General features: G+C 37.7%; 1 protein-coding gene across 1 annotated transcript in view; it reads right to left on the bottom strand.

Moving 5' to 3' along the window:
• WDR64 (WD repeat domain 64) overlaps nt 1–16261 on the bottom strand; it is a 146557-nt gene that overhangs the window by 18496 nt on the left and 111800 nt on the right. The window contains exons 16-21 of the mRNA XM_045876185.2: nt 14202–14332; nt 11356–11457; nt 10220–10289; nt 8968–9004; nt 8092–8231; nt 6117–6222 (exon numbers count right to left, since the gene is read on the bottom strand). Of these exons, the coding sequence (XP_045732141.1) occupies nt 6117–6222; nt 8092–8231; nt 8968–9004; nt 10220–10289; nt 11356–11457; nt 14202–14332 (586 nt within the window). The remainder of the gene's footprint in view (nt 1–6116; nt 6223–8091; nt 8232–8967; nt 9005–10219; nt 10290–11355; nt 11458–14201; nt 14333–16261) is intronic.

Below are 16261 nucleotides of genomic sequence, written 5' to 3'. Positions count from 1 at the left end.
AAAAAAAAGAAATATTAAAAGAACTTCTTTTTTTTAAAGATTTTATTTATTTATTTGTCTGAAAGAGAGAGAGCAAGCACAAGCAGGGGGAACAGCAGACATAGGGAGAAGCAGGCTCCCTGCTGAACAAGGATCCCAATATGGGACTTGATCCCAGGACTCTGGGATCATGACCCAAGCCGAAAGCAGACACTTAACCAACTGAGCCACTTAGGCATTCCCTAAAAGAAGTTCTTAAAAGAGAAGGAATATGATATAGGTAAGAAATTCAGATTTATATAAAGAAGAGCATAATAGAAGGAATAAGTGAAGATAAAGTAAAAACTAACAGCAGTTTATTTAAAGCAGTAACATCAACAATATATCTGACGATTGTAACTTATAGATACTTGAAATGAATAACAGCTATGACACAAGGGATGGGAGGGATAAATTAGGAATACTTTGTTATTCTAAGGTATTATACTACCAGTGAGGTGGTGTAACGTTGTTTGAAAGTGGACATGAATTAGTTGTAAATGTATATTTCAAACTAGGGAAACCACTCAAAAAATTTAAAAAGATATATAATTGATAAGCTAAGAGAAAGTGGAATGATATAAAATGTTCACTTAAAACCACAAAAGGCAGAAAGAGAGTGAAAGACAAAACTAAGAACAAAAAACAAGGGTAACAAATATAAAATAGTAAGAAATATGATTGATATTAATTCATATAGATTAAAAGTAAAGGGATAGAGAAAGATTTACCATGTTAATGCTAATCAAAAGAAAGCAAGAGCAGCTATGTTTCAAACAGAGAAGACTTCAGAGTAAGAGAAAGTTAGCAGGGATAATTAGGGGCATTACATAATGATAAAGGGGTCAATTCTCCAAAAAGACCACACTCCTTAACATGTACATGCCTAACATCACAGTGTCAAGATATGTGGAGTGAAAACCGACAAAACTGCAATGAGAAATAGATAATGTACTTTTATAGTTGGAAACTTCAGCACCCTTCTATGAGAAATTGACATGAGAAATGGACAGATCCAGCAGGCAGAAAATCAGTAAGGACATAGTTGAACTCAAAAACACCATCCGTCAACTATATATAATTGATATCTATAGATTGCTGCATCCAACACATATTAATCTCAAGCTCTCATGGAACATTCACCAAGATAGACCACATCCTGGACCATAAATTACACCTTAACAAATTTGAAATAATAGAAATCATACAATGAATGCCCTCAGACTACGATAGAATAAATTGGAAATCAATAAGAAAAAGAGAGCTGGAAAATCCCAGAATAAGTAGAGATGAAACAACATACTTCTAAATAATAGATCATAGAAAAAAATCTCAAGAGAAATCTTTAAATAATTTGAACTAAATAAAAATGAAAATATGACATCAAAATTTCAGGGAAGCAGCAGAAACAGTGCTTATAGGGCAATTTATATGCACATGTTAGAAAAAAAAGATCTAAAATCTAAGCTTCCACTTTAGGACTAGGTAAAAAAGAGCAAATTAATCCAAAGTAAGCAGAAGGAGAGAAATAATAAAAATCAGAGCAGAAATCAATGAAACTGAAAATAAGAACTCAATAGAGAAAATCAATGAAACCAAAAGCTGTTTTTTTTTTCAGGATTTTATTTATTTATTTGACACAGAGAGAGAGAGAGAAGAGAGAGAGAGCATGTGAGAGAGCACAAGCAGGGGGAGGGGCAGGACCCTGGGATCATGACCTGAGCTGAAGGTAGACACTTAACCGACTGAGCCACCCAGGTGCCCCCAAAAGCTGGTTCTTTAAAAAGATCAATAAAATTGATAAACTTCTAGCCAGCTAACTAAGAAAAAAAAAATATCAGGGGAATTGAGAGGATAATAAAGAAATACTATGAATTCTATGCCCACAAATTTAATAACCCAAATGAAATGGACCATTTCCTTGAAAGACACAATCTGCCAAAACTCACACAAGAAGAAATAGGTAATCTGAATAGGCCTATATTATTAAAGAAATTAAAGTAATTAATAATATTCCCAAACAGGAACCATTAGGTCAAAATGGGTTTAATGGTGAATCCAGCACACATTTAAGGAAGAAATCTTACCAATTCTCTACAAACTCTTCCAGAATATAGAAGCAAAAGGGAATATTTCTTAACTTATTCAATGAGGCCAGCACGTCTTAATACCAAAACCAGACAAAGATATTATAAGAAAATTATTAACCAATAGCTCTTATGAACATAGATGTAAAAACCCCCAACAAAATATTAACAAATTGAATCCAAGAGGTATTAGCTCAGGTCATGATCCTGGGATTGAGCCCTGAGTTGGGCTTCATACTGAGCATGGAGCCTGCTTAAGATTCTCTCTCTCTCTCTGCCCCTACTCCCCCACCCCTTCTCATGTTCTTTCTCTAAAAAAAAAAAAAAAAAAAAGAATTATATGCAATGGCCAACATTTAAAAATCAACTAATGTAATCCATCACATCAACAGGCTAAAGAAGAAAAATCACATGATCACATCAATAGATACAGAAAAAGCAGTTGACAAAATTCAACACCAATTCATGATGAAAAAAATCTCAATTTAGATATAAACTTTATACCTTTCCCATACAAACACACACAAAAACAAACAAACCTGCTCAAAACAACTGTAAGGGTAACATGTATAACTATAAAACTAAAAGAAAATCTAAATGAACTTTGGTTTGGCAATGACTTTTTAGATACAACATCAAAGTCACAATCCATGAGCAAAATCAATGATAAGCTGGACTTCATTAAAATTGAAAACACCCAGGGGCGCTTGGGTGGTTCCATCGGTTAAGCGTCCAACTCTTGATTTTGGCTCAGATCATGATTTCAGGGTCCTGGGATCAAACCCCGAGTCAGTCTCCTCCCTCAGTGGGGAGTTTGCTGGAGATTCTCTCTCTCTCTCTCTCTCTGTCTGCCCCCTCCTGCATGCTCTCTCTCTCTCAAATAAATAAATAAATCTTTAAAAAATTGAAAAGTCCTGCTCTGCCAAAGATACTGTCAAGAGAACAGAAAGACAAGCCACAGACTGGGAGAAAATATTTGTGAAAGGCATATCTGATAAAGGACTCTTATCCCAAATATACCAAGAACTCTTAAAGTCAACAAAAAGAAAATAAACAACCTGTTTAAAAAATGGGCAAAAGATCTGCACATATCCCTCACCAAGAAAATATATAGATGGCAAAAAAGTGTATGAAAAGATATTCCACATTTTATGTCATTAGAGAAATGCAAGTTAAAACTACAAGGAGATACCATTACAAGCCTTTTAGAATGGCCCAAATCCAAAACATCGAGAACACCAAATGCTAATGTGGATGTGGAGCAACAGGGACTCTCATTCATCTCTGGTGGGAATGCCAAATGGCACAGCTGTTTTGGAAGACAGTTTGGCAGTTTCTCATAAAATTAAACATACTCTTACTATATGATCCAGCGTTGTGCTCCTTGGTATTTACCCAAAGTCACTGAAAACTTTTTTCCACACAAAAACATACGCACAGCTGTTTATAGCAGCTTTATTTATTATTGCCAAAACTTAGAAGTAACCAAGATGTCCTTCAGTAGGTGAATGGATACATAAACTGTGGTATATCCAGACAATGGAATCTTATTCAGCACTAAAAAGAAATGAGATATCAAGCCATGAAGAGACATGGAGGAAACTTAAATGAGCATTTCTAAGTAAAAGAAGTCTGAAAAGGCTATATATTCTATGATTTCCAATATGACATTCTGTAAAAAGCAAAACTGTGGAGGCAATAAAAAGATCAATAATTGCCAGAAGTTAGGGAGGAGGGAAGGAAGAATAGGCAGGACAAAGGGGATTTTTATTGAAACTATTCTATATGGTATTATAATGGTGGATGCATGTCATCAGACATTTGTCAAAGCCCATAGAATACACAACTCCAAGAGTGAACCCTAGTGTGAACTATGCACTTTGGATGATAATGATGTGTCATTGTAGATTCATCAGTTGTAAGAAATGTACCACTCTGGTGCAGGATATTGAAAGTTGGGGAGGCCAGGGATGCCTGGGTGGTGCAGTCAGTTAAGCATCCGACTCTTGTTTTAGGCTCAGGTCTGATCTCAGGGTCCTGAGATTGAGCGCCTCCATTGGGCTCCATGCTCAGCAGGGAGTCTGCTTGAGACTTTCTTTCCCTCTCCCTCTGCCCCAGCCTCCCTGCATGCACTCTCTCTCAAATAAATAAATAAATCTTAAAAAAAAAAAAAAAGTGGGGGAGGCTTGTGTTGGAGAGTATGAGGGCAGGATGTATATGGAAACTCTCTGTAATTTCCACTGAATTTTTCTGTGAATTTAAAACTGATCTAAAAAAAATAAAGGCGATTTAACAACAAAAAAGCAACAACTAATGATGTCTGAGAATGCCTGATTTAAAACAGTGACTAAACAGCAATCCACATAGTTCTTTTAACACCACAGCACAGAAAAAAGAAGCCTAAGGTCATAATCTAGAAGTCATCTTTAATTATAATATAGATGAAGCTGGATTGGATCCCAAACCTACCCCACTCTAGTTTTCTAGATCACAACAAAAAACACAAATCTCAAGAAGTAGAAGAGTTATATGATAGTAGAGTGTTCCTTATTAGTAACCTTAATAGAGGTGTGGTCTGAGAATTCTGTAGATAATTTCAAATTTTAGTTCTATGTATTTTGCTAGAAAAAACATACCCCATAGTATGTAAAGTTAGTGCAAAAATATGCAGGCAAATATTTTTAAAAAGGAATACAATTTGCTTGACCTTAGATTTTTCCTCTGGGTGGCTGTAAACAGAAACGATGATAGAAACTATGGAGATGGATATATAAAAGAGGCCAAGAATAAGGATATCAGAGTATAATAGGACAGGTGGTAAGCAATAAAGCCAGATAAAATAAAGATAACTTTAAACAAATGTTGTAAGGCTACTGATTATACTGAATATAAATATAAAAAATATTTTCTGTAATCTCAAGAAGACTGAAATAATTGGTGTTGAGAACTGGTTTGTTGTGACTTTTGTAAAATAAGTTTTGAAATGAGAACCATGTTCTTTAAAGAGAGGATGTAAAATTTAAATATTAATGTAACAGCAGTATCTGGATGCAAATCTCAAGATTACGTTAGCAAATGATAAGGGAAGGAGTGGGTGTAGAACAAAGGAAAGGTAAAGTGGGCCAAGCTTTTGTTTAACCAAAAAGATGCTGTTTCAGTCTAAATTCCAACAAATTGATTGTTTTTCTTTTTTTAACTTAAAAGTAAATAGTAAAATTTAAAAATGCATGCACACACACACACACACACATAATCTTTCAAAGTTGGGAGAGATGAAAAGAAAGAAAATTCAGGATTTATTCAAAAAATTAAAGAAAGTAAATAAAGCATTAAGAAAGAGAATTGCTGGGGCACCTGGGTAGCTCAGTCAGTTAAGCGTCTGACTCTTGGTTTCCGCTCAGGTCAAGATCTCAGGGTTGTGAGATCAAGCCCCACTTGGGGCTCTGCACTGAGCATGGAGCCTGCTTAAGATTCTCTCTTGTTCTCTCCCTCTCCCTCTGCCCCTCCCCATGCTCTCCCACTCTCTCTAAATAAATAAATAAATAAAATCTTTTTTAAAAAGAGAGAATTGTGTTACGAAAGGATTAAGACCAACTCTATGAGTTATAACAATCAATATGAAAGTCCCCTATTGAGAACAAATAATCCCTTTCCTAATTAATGCCATTACTCCCTTTAATAATGAAGATTAATGCAACATAACTCTTTCAAGATTAAAAATGAAAACTTTACATTCTTCCCAATATGTAGGGTGAGGGAATAGGTAGTCCTGTACCCCATTTAAAGATGGAAAAAAATAGAATGTAGTGCTTTAAATAAGGAGCTGGGAATGGAATAGGTTCTCATGACATTCATTCATTGTTGTATTTATTCATCAAGCGATTCATAACACTCTCATGCTGAAGCATCCTTGTCTCTTGTCTCAATAAATGTCATGTATTGTCCTACTTCCATCTTTATGTCATGTAAGTGGTGGACATACCCGTGGCTGACTCCCTGAGTATGACTCACCCACATTCCCGGTCAGAAGTACCCTGGTGCATGAATCCGTGTATAGTGACGTCAGAGAAATGGCAGAATGTTTGGTGAAAGGCAGCATATTTTTCAGCAGTTTTCCCTGAATAAAGTATGATAATAGATTCTATAAAATATTAATACTGGAGTTGAATTTCTCTATAAATAATCCATCTAAAAATTATCTCTACTACTAGAATATGATTCTATTCCTTGTAATAAAAACAAACTGAAACTATTTGTAGGGACTTACTTCCTTGAAATGAAATATTCCTAAAGATGTAACAACTATGAATTAAGAACAACAGACTCTGATTATTACAGGCCACTGCTGTACTTGGGAGTTTTTCTTACACTTCCTATGACCATTTCCATGCACTTCCTCAGACCTCTTTTTCAGGTACATGTTCTCCTTCTAAACAAACATTCCTGTAAGAGATTCAAATTCAGCAGATTGTTTTTCGGTGCCTAGGATAAGTCAGCACCAGGAAGGACTTCCACAGGCACCGTCTTAGAGAATAAACCTCCACACTTCTGAAGAAAGAATTTGCATCTGCTACTCGTTTCCTGAGATTTACTTGGATCTAATCTTTTTTCTATTTCTCTCTCCTATTTCGGCATTGCTCCAATACCTCAATACTCTCAGGGAAAGTTATTAATAGTTCATATTTTCAAACCAAAGGTTTCCCACTGAGCACTAAGAGCTACAGATAGGCTTGGAAGTTTTGTCCAGCAGAGATCTGTGCTGTTCTGTGATGTTGGGTCTCACAGTCTGCCATACAAAACAGTTGCTTTTTCCTGGGTTTCCCACTTGCCTAACGATTTCGTCGTCACCAAGTCTACTCAAGATCCTTCCTTCCATCATGTCTGTCTTCCTAATTTTAAACTCCACCATCCTCTGCTCTAAGTCATTTTAAATCTTCTGATAGATAGAAGTTATTTTTTCATTGTAAAATATTTAAGGACACACAGTACGATGTAATAACTTCTTCCAATAGCTTGGATAACTAAAAATTTATAAATATTCAACATTTGAGGGTTCTTATATTCCTTTACTAGAATACATCATTAATATCCTCTAATATTATTTACATATCCAATGAAATATTTAATGGCATGTAATCATAGCTCAATCTAAAGAACAGAGAGATTAAGGATGCCTGGCTGGCTCAGTCCGTAGAGCATGTGACTCTTGATCTTGGGGTTATAAGTTAGATCCCCACGTTGGTTATAAAGATTATTTAAAAATAAAATCTTTTAAGATTTATTTATTTATTTATTTATTTATTTATTTATTTATTTATTTGACACAGAGAGAGAGACAGAAAGGGAGAGAGAGGGAACACAAGCAGGGGGAGTGGGAAATGGAGAAGCAAGCTTCCCACTGAGCAGAGAGCCCAATGTGGGGCTCGATCCCAGGACCCTGGGATCATGACCTGAGCTGAAGGCAGACGCTTAATGACTGAGGCACCCAGGTGCCCCTGAAAATAAAATCTTTAAAAAAAAAAAGGAAAAGATAGATTTGAAATAGTTAACTTAGCAGTTTTGACCTCTTGTGTTACAAAGTGGCCTACTGTGAAGTTTGAGTAGCACTTTCAGGGAGCAGGCTGCAAAACCAGCAATTTGGCTAGAAGGTTGAAAAATTCCAGAATTGGATGCTCTCTGGAACCTTAGAAGGCTAGGATTCATTCAGTACTACTTCTTTTTTTTTTTCCCCAGGGTTTTAAAGATTTTATTTATTTATTTGAGAGAGAGAGAATGAGAGACAGAGAGCATGAGAGGGAGGAGGGTCAGAGGGAGAAGCAGACTCCCTGCCGAGCAGGGAGCCCGATGCGGGACTCGATCCCGGGACTCCAGGATCATGACCTGAGCCGAAGGCAGTCGCTTAACCAACTGAGCCACCCAGGCGCCCAGTACTACTTCTTATCTTTCTCATTCTCTGCTGCTCCAGGTAAACAATGGGCCCCATCACCTCCATAGTCCAAAAGCGAAGGTGTCCATCCTCATGAGCGGTGACAATGACAGGGGGCTGAGTATCAACTACATTGGTGCCCCCAGGTTGTTTTTTGTCCACCAGCTGTTGCTCTCCTGCTGTGACATCAGTTTTCTCACCTACAGAAAAGTTAATGAGCTACCGTGGGTGTTTGCAATACTTGGAATTCCAAATTTTATAGAACATAAAAGAGGAGGCAGGTAGGAAAACAGCAAACCAACACATTCTTTTCCCTAGAACATGTTTTTCAACCCCAGCGAACTTCACTCAAGGCAGAGAACAAAAAAGCATTAACAAATAGAATCCTGGATCACTGGAAAAGCCTAAAAAGTTAATTTTTGACCCTATTACAAAAACCTCTGCCCTGTATTTAACAGCTATAAGTCAATACACATCCAGTGTAAGTCTTAAACATCCAAAATGGCTTATGAATCTAGTGTAAGTTTTAGGAAAATGGGCAAAGACTAAGAAGCTCAGTAATGCATTGGATTTTTAAAAATCTAGAATTAGTATTTAAAAATGGAAATTCTGCCTCTTTGACTACAGAATCTTATACCTCAACATTTAGTCACAAAAAGAATATATGGTAGGGGCACCTGGGTGGCTCAGTAGGTTAAGCGTCCAACTCTTGACTTTGGCTCAGGTCATGATCTCAGGGTCCTAGGATCGAGCCCTGCGTTGGAGTCTGCTTGTCCCTCTCTCTCTGCTCCCCCCCCGCCAACTTGTGCTCTCTCTCTCTCTCTAAAATAAATAAATAAAATCTATTTTAAAACAGAGAATATACTGTATTCTATAGCCTCAACTCCCCTATTGTAAAGGAATTGTTACAAAGAAGAGAGGTGATTTCATACTGACCTTTAACCTCATTGTCATGTATGCTCTGCTTGCTTCCCTGAATTAGGGGAGAAGACGAGAAAGTATTTCTATGACATTGTAAGGAAATGGGATATACTGGGTGAGTAGATTTTTCGGGGAAACTCACATGCCTTTTTTTTTTTAATTTTTAATAATTGGAGTATAGTTGACACACAATGCTACGTTGTTGCTTTAGTTCTAGGTGTACAACATGGCAACTAGGCAAGTCTTTACCTTATGCTACACTCACCACATCTGTCCCCATACAACGCTATTCCCATACCATTTGACTATATTCTGTATGCTGTATCTTTTCTTCCTGTGACTTATTCATTCTACAACTGGAAGCCTGTCCCTCCCTCTCCCCTTCACCCATTTTGCCCATTCCCCACTCCCCTGGCAACTGCCAGTTTGTTCTCTGTCAAATTTACATTTCTAAGCATTAGTTTTAAAGTTATTTTTGAATTAATTCTTCTGAAAAAATGTATCGCAGAGATCGTCATGTTCACAAACAGGATATCTGCAATAACATTCTCCTGGCTCAGGTAGGGCATAATAATGAGAGTAATCACATGTGTAAAGCAAGCCATGTTCTTGGTGTATGTGATCTCTAATTCTCCTAGCAGCCCTGAGAGTTAGGCTTTGTTATTCCCTTGTTACTGACAAATAAACAGAAACTCAGAGATTAGGTGATGTCTCTAAAGCTAATCAGAAAATAAAAGAAGGACTTGGACTGAAGTGTAAGTCTGTCTGACTCTTACATCCTTGTACGTTTATTCTTTTCAGGAAACTAGTGGTTATAAAACAAGTTTTGCAGTAAAAAGTTTCCTTTAAACAAAATCCTACTAGAGATGTAATGTGTAAAATCTATAAAACTGGGACTGAGAACAGAGTTTGAAAACCAGGGCGTTAAAGGTGTGTTGTGAAATGTGTGTGATATTTTTTAGCCAAAGAGATTGCCTAGAATTGCTTTATTATTTCAGAAATGTAAAAGTAGCACATGTAATTTATTTTATTTGTGAGTATGTGTTGATTATTTGCAGATATGAAAGCCTTGAAAATATGGGAAATAAAAGATGATTATAGTTTAGACATTGTTTTTTAGGAAAACAAGTTTTTACATGCACATGTATATACAGAATTTTTCCACCTTGACCTTCTATCAAAGGAGGGGCTCAAATGGGACAAATCACTATTTTTTAATCAACACTGGGTGTAATGGGAAGATATACTCTTTCTATTCCTTGCTTACCTTGTTACTCTGTGGACCTTTACTAGAATCACATTGAGACGAAGAGCACACGGAATCCTGACTCGATCTCCTACAAGGAGAGGGAGGAAGCCCAAGGAAGGAAAGTTAAGATATTCCATCACACCCGAAGTGTGCTCTTCTCTGCTTTAATTTCAGTAGGTTGTTTCTTTCAACATCTGTGCATACTGAGCCACTTCTTTAAGACACAAATCACACCTTATGTCTCATGTTACAACGTTCATCTGTCCGGTATTGGTAGATACTGTTGGGGAGCCTTGGTAATTAAGATTTATTGTTGCCTGGGTCTGGGAAATAACATTCTGCCCAGTCCCAAAGCTCAGGCTAGATTTAGTCCTGGAAGCTGATATTTAAATGGCAGGAAGCGGGTTGGAGGTGGGCATGTGGGAAGCCTGGCTAACTTCTGCTCTTATGGTATCCAGTCCTGGCCTGGTCCGTCTCGGCAGTGCTCTGCTAGAACGGGCTGGAAAGTGGCTAGGTTCTGGTGCAGGTGTCGGTATGGAACAAGTGTTCAAAAATAGTCTCAATAAGGCAATTTCAAGTCAAGTGGTAGGGAAGGTGCTATATGCTGGCTCACTGCTGCTTTTGATTTCTTCCCAGAGATATGTTTACTATAACGTGTTGCCTGAAAATCAGAGTTTTCAAACATATCTAAAGAGGAAAAATAACTTTTCCTAAATATTTAATAAACAACGCCTTGCTGCCTCAGAAAGGGATGGAGACAGCTCAGTTTCAGTAGATGTCATATGACACCTGCTGCAGTGGATCTTTCACATTTGCCCAGCAAGTTCTTCCTTCTGCTTCATGTCAGTGCTCATAGAATTAGATTTTGGCCACAGTGTGGTCAAGTGAGCATTTTCTATCTCTTCTGCTGGTGTAGAAATCGTTGTGAGGCTGAGGTGGTAAGGGAAATTAGGACACCCCACAGCAAATCAGATCCCTAGGGACCACCCACTTACAAAAGACAACAACAGGGAAGAAAGCTTAAGCCAAGTAGTGCACCCAACTTATGTCTTCCCTCAGTTGTACCTTCCTTAGTTCTGGGATAAATAGAACTCTTTTTACATCACCCACATACATCCCAGACAGTATTTCTTGATCTGTAAGTACTGAGTTACCTTGCACATTCAGGGGATCGAAAGAGGAACAGTATGTTGTTAATTCTAAAGCGTTTGGGATCCAAATCAGGATCCACAGTGAAGCAATCTTCAGGTCTGTACCTGGAAGTAAACACAAGGTAGGCGACTTACATTACTTATATCATACGTCCCATGCAGAGCTAATCAACTCCTGCAACACTGATACTATCAAACATGAAGAGAAAACCCAAAGGTATAGAGTTGGAACCTATCTTCCTGATGAGGCCCTGTGTGACAACATGACCATTCAGTGTTTAAAAGTCATTTAATCCAAACTGAAATAAAACAAAAATAAATAAATAAATAAATAAATAAATAAATAAATAAATGCTTTTTGTCCAATTAGCTGGTCTAGTCGGCCTAATTATAGGTCAGAATGGGCTTATATATAGCCTCCTCAAAGTTTCAGAAAGTTTAAAGAATAGAATTTTACTCTTTGAGTAAGTCAAGTGACAAATTTGAATAAAACAGGGCTACTAACCTCAAGGAGCTTAAAATTGAGTGAAGAAGACAAGCTGGTAATTCAGTGATTATACAATTCTAGTTGCTCATCTCCCATTGATCCAGCTTCTAGTGAACCATACACCGTTCTGGGCTGGTTCCTGGGAGCACAGTGATAGTCCCTAAACCACCTAGACTGGTACTTCATGTTGGCTCCTAAAGTCACACTTAATATTTTTTACTGAAAATAGATCTTGTAGCAGAACGTTCCTTTTCTTTAGTGGAAATTGCGTCTGCTAATTTGGACTGATAAGTGATGGAGGAAGCTCCTGGGGAGTGAAGCAAGCTCTGAAGAAGGGCCTGTGAGCTTGAGGACGTGTGGAGCTCAAACTTTTTGGATACTTCTGTTGTGTGGATGAGCCACATGGTTAGTAATCAGCAAGAACAAATTTCCAGTTTGGACCCAAAAAATACATGAGGCTTTGAACAGGAAGAGAAAAGCTACTTCTCCTGACTGGTGAAGGAATCTTAGGCAAATTTGAGGTAGAGGTAGGGATGGCTTCCACCACCAATATGGAAACCACCTTCAACTTTAGAGCCTATTTAAGCTGGGCCCAAATTACATTAGACAGTTCTGTACTAAATTGTATGTTTTGCAAAATGCTAAGGAGATTTGTATAATCATCTTTTCGCATGGGAAGGGAATACAACGTATGGCTCACTATACTGTTATTTTTCTCTGACTGGGTGTTGGGTTTGCATGCATCTCTTGGCAAAATGCCTTGCCCTTCAACAAGGAGCATCTCTTCCTTCAAGTTGGGAACATCCTCAGGGGAGCTTCCCTCTTTATGCTGTGGCAGCATGACTGCTTTAATAAGAGGGTAAAGAACTGATCAGTGCATATTGATATTGATCAAGTGACAAGTATACCGTCATGAGAAAGCCCAAGGGCAAGTGTTGAAAGGGACGAATGGAAGGAGGACAAGAATTCTAGGGGGAGTTCCGAAGAGAACATGGGGCTGAGGCACAGAAGGAGGGGTCTGCAGAAAAAGCTAATTCAACTAAAGGTCCAAAGGAGAATCAATCCAGAGTCCGAAGAAGAAAGGAGTATGTCCTCTCAAAAGTTGGTTAAAAGTAATGACTCAGACTTAGACTGGGAAGGGGCGTGGAGTCCAGGTGGACCAGGAGTACATAAGGCACAGTAAGTCAAAAGACAGAGATGTCTTCTGCATTTTCCTCTTTTCCCTTGTCCTTTCTGACTCTCTTCTCCCTTTTTATACCTCTTTCCTTTCTCTGAATGCTTAGACTTGATTTTATTTTTATTCATTCATTAAAGTTCTTGACCATCTTGTACCTCAAAGTACAATATTACAAATTCCCCTTGACACAGGATGTTCACAAAAGGCCCTTGCTTATAGCCCAATTAGACAACTGCAGAGAGCTTATTATTTATGACCCATCCATAGCAAAAAATACAATGCTATATTATTTCCTTTACAACCAATAGTAAGAACATTTAGAAATGGTTAGCAGGGGGGCACTTGGGCGACTCAGTCAGTTAAGCATTAGACCCTTGATTTCATCTCAGGTCATGATCTCAGGATTGTGAGACTGAGCCCCAAGTCCGGTTCCAAGCTCAGTGGGGAGTCTGCTTGAGATTCTCTCTCCCCTCTCTCTCTGCCCCTCCCCCACTTCATGTGTGCGTGCACTCTCTCTCTCTCTCTCTAAAAAAAAAAAAAAGAAGAAGAAGAAAAGGGATATCAGAGAATGGGTAAAGCTTTTGGCCATGGGTACAGGGCAAATTTAATTGGTTGATATTGATTTATTTAATTGCATATGCACTGAACATGTTGCGGTGGTGAATAAAAAGTAAAATCCACCTAGAATGCCACTTACCATTTGACTTTGGTGACTGAATAGATGGTGGTGTCATTGGGAATACAGGAAGAGGAGATACATGGGGGAGGGGTAGACTGGGACAAAGTTTTGGGCTTTAAGGGTGTTATTGGTGACCCAGATGGTAACTGCCAGATATGTGTGTTTAAAGCTCTAGGGAGATTAGTTTTTAAAGCATGTATTTTAACTTTTTGTTGAGGGTATAAATTTGGACAAGATCCCACATGAAAGCATGTGCTAGAGTGAGAAGAGTGAAAGTCAAAGCACCTGGGAATATGAATACTTAAGGTTTATCTTATTCATATTATCCTGGGACTTGGACATGCAGAACAAATCTCATGAATGCAACTTCCAGAAAAGTCTCTCTTGAGAGTTATCACCACTGGTATGTCACTGTTATTTATTGCTTTTTTAAAAAAGTATTGAATATTACTTTGGCTCTATTGCAGTACAACTTTTAAATTGTTTAAGAAAAAGATGTGACTTACAGTTCTTTGACAGTAGAGTTTACAAAATTCCATAAGATAATCACACCATTTAAGGTTCCAGCAGCTATCAAATTATATCCTTCTACTTGCAATAAATCAATGCAGTTCACTTCCATACTGATGGCAGAACTCTGAAGAAGGAAGGAAACAGACTCATGGACCATCATGAACGCAGTATCTAACCATAGTACAAATGTTATTGTGTACACTTTATTAATCTATCATTAAAACCAAATGTCATATTATGATTTTTTTGTTACTTAAAATTACTATTACTAATTACTATGAAATTTAGTAAAATAGAGTTAGTCTTGCATTAAAGATTTTTAACTTGTTGAATTCATTAAAATAACAAAATATACTCTTCCATCTACTTGGCTCCTTCCTCTCAGCCTTGACTTATTCTTTCTTGACCAACCAACCGTGAGATCACCTTGCCATCCTTCTATTCCATTTAAAATTCTTGAAAATCTTCTGCATTGGCTGATTCTCCTTATTGACCTCCTTTTCACTCACCATTTGGCTTCTGCTCCATAGTACACAATGAAAACCCTTTCTTTAAGATTCATTTATTTGAGAGAGAGAGAGAGTGAGAGCACACGAGCAGAGGGAGGGGCAGAGGGAGAGGGAGAGAGAGAATCTCAAGCAGACTCCCGCTGAGTGCAAAGCCTGAGGCTGGGCTTGATCCCAGGATCCTGAGCTGAAATCAAGAGTCCGACACCCAACCAACTGAGCCACCCAGGTGCCCCTGTGAAAACTTTTTCTATTTATCACTAAGCACTTCCTTCCTCCCTTCCTTTCCTTTCTTTCTTTTCCTTTCTTTTTTTCTTTCTTTCTTTCTTCTTTCTTTCTTTTCTTTCTTTCTCTTTCTTTCTTTCTTTCTTTCTTTCTTTCTTTCTTTCTTTCTTTCTTTCTTTCTTTCTTCTTTTCTTCCTTTCTTCCTTTCTTCCTTGATCCTATTCATTTATTTGAGAGAGAGAGCACAGAGGGGTAGGGAGAGGGAGAAGCAGACTCCCCACTGAGCAGGGAGCCCAACCCCAGGACCCAGGATCATGACCCAAGCTGAAGGCAGATGCCCAACTGAGTGAGCCACCCAGGCACCCCATCCCTAAGCACTTTCTATTGCTAGTGCTATTTGGCAGCTTTTAATTATCTTGCTTCAAGTATTTGTTGGGCACCTGCTATTAGGCTCCTGAAATACAAAGTCAAATAGAATGTCTGTGACCTGGAGAAACCTATAATATAATGAAAGTATTAAGATAAAGTACTGTACAATTTAAAAGTGCTATATCGGAGGCAGACTCAAGACTTTATAGGAACATAGAAGAGTGACATCTAAATAAGATTAAAGGTCTGTTATACAGATGGCCAACAGGCACATGAAAAGATGCTCAACATCACTAATCATCAGGGAAATGCAAAAACCACAATGAGATATCACCCCACACCAGTTAGAATGGCTAAAATCAAATGACAAGAAATAACAAGTGTTTGTGAGTATGTAGAGAAAAGGGATCTTCATGCATTGTTGGTAGGAATGTAAAGTGGTGTAGCCACTGTGGGAAATAGTATGGAGGCTCCTCAAAAATTTTTAAATAGAACTACCATATGATCCAATAATCCAACTACTGGGTATTTACACAAAGAAAAAAAAAACATTAATTTGAAAAGATATATGCATCTCATATGTTTACTGCAGCATTATTTACAATAGCCAAGATATGAAAGCTACCTAAGTATCCATCAATAGACAAGTGGATAAGGATGTGGTATACACTCACACACATACAAAACATACACAGGAATATTACACAGCCATAAAAAGCATGAAACTTGCCATTTACAATGACATGGATAGAACTACACAGTATTATGCTAAGGGAAATAAGTCAGTCAGAGAAAGACAAATACCATATGACTTCACACATATGTAGAATTTAAGAAACAAAATGAATGAGCAAAGGAAAAAAGAGAGAGAGACAAACCAATAAAGAAACTTTTTAAAAAAAGATTTTATGTATTTATTTGATAGAAAGAGAGAGAGCATTATCAGGGGGAGC

This window comes from Mirounga angustirostris, unplaced genomic scaffold (genome assembly GCF_029215605.1).
Source record: "Mirounga angustirostris isolate CCGP_5_RB_7025 unplaced genomic scaffold, mMirAng1.0.hap1 SCAF_6, whole genome shotgun sequence".
Lineage (NCBI taxonomy): Eukaryota > Metazoa > Chordata > Mammalia > Carnivora > Phocidae > Mirounga > Mirounga angustirostris.
The sequence above is the reverse complement of the archived record's forward strand: the minus strand, read 5'-3'. Positions and strand labels throughout refer to the sequence as shown.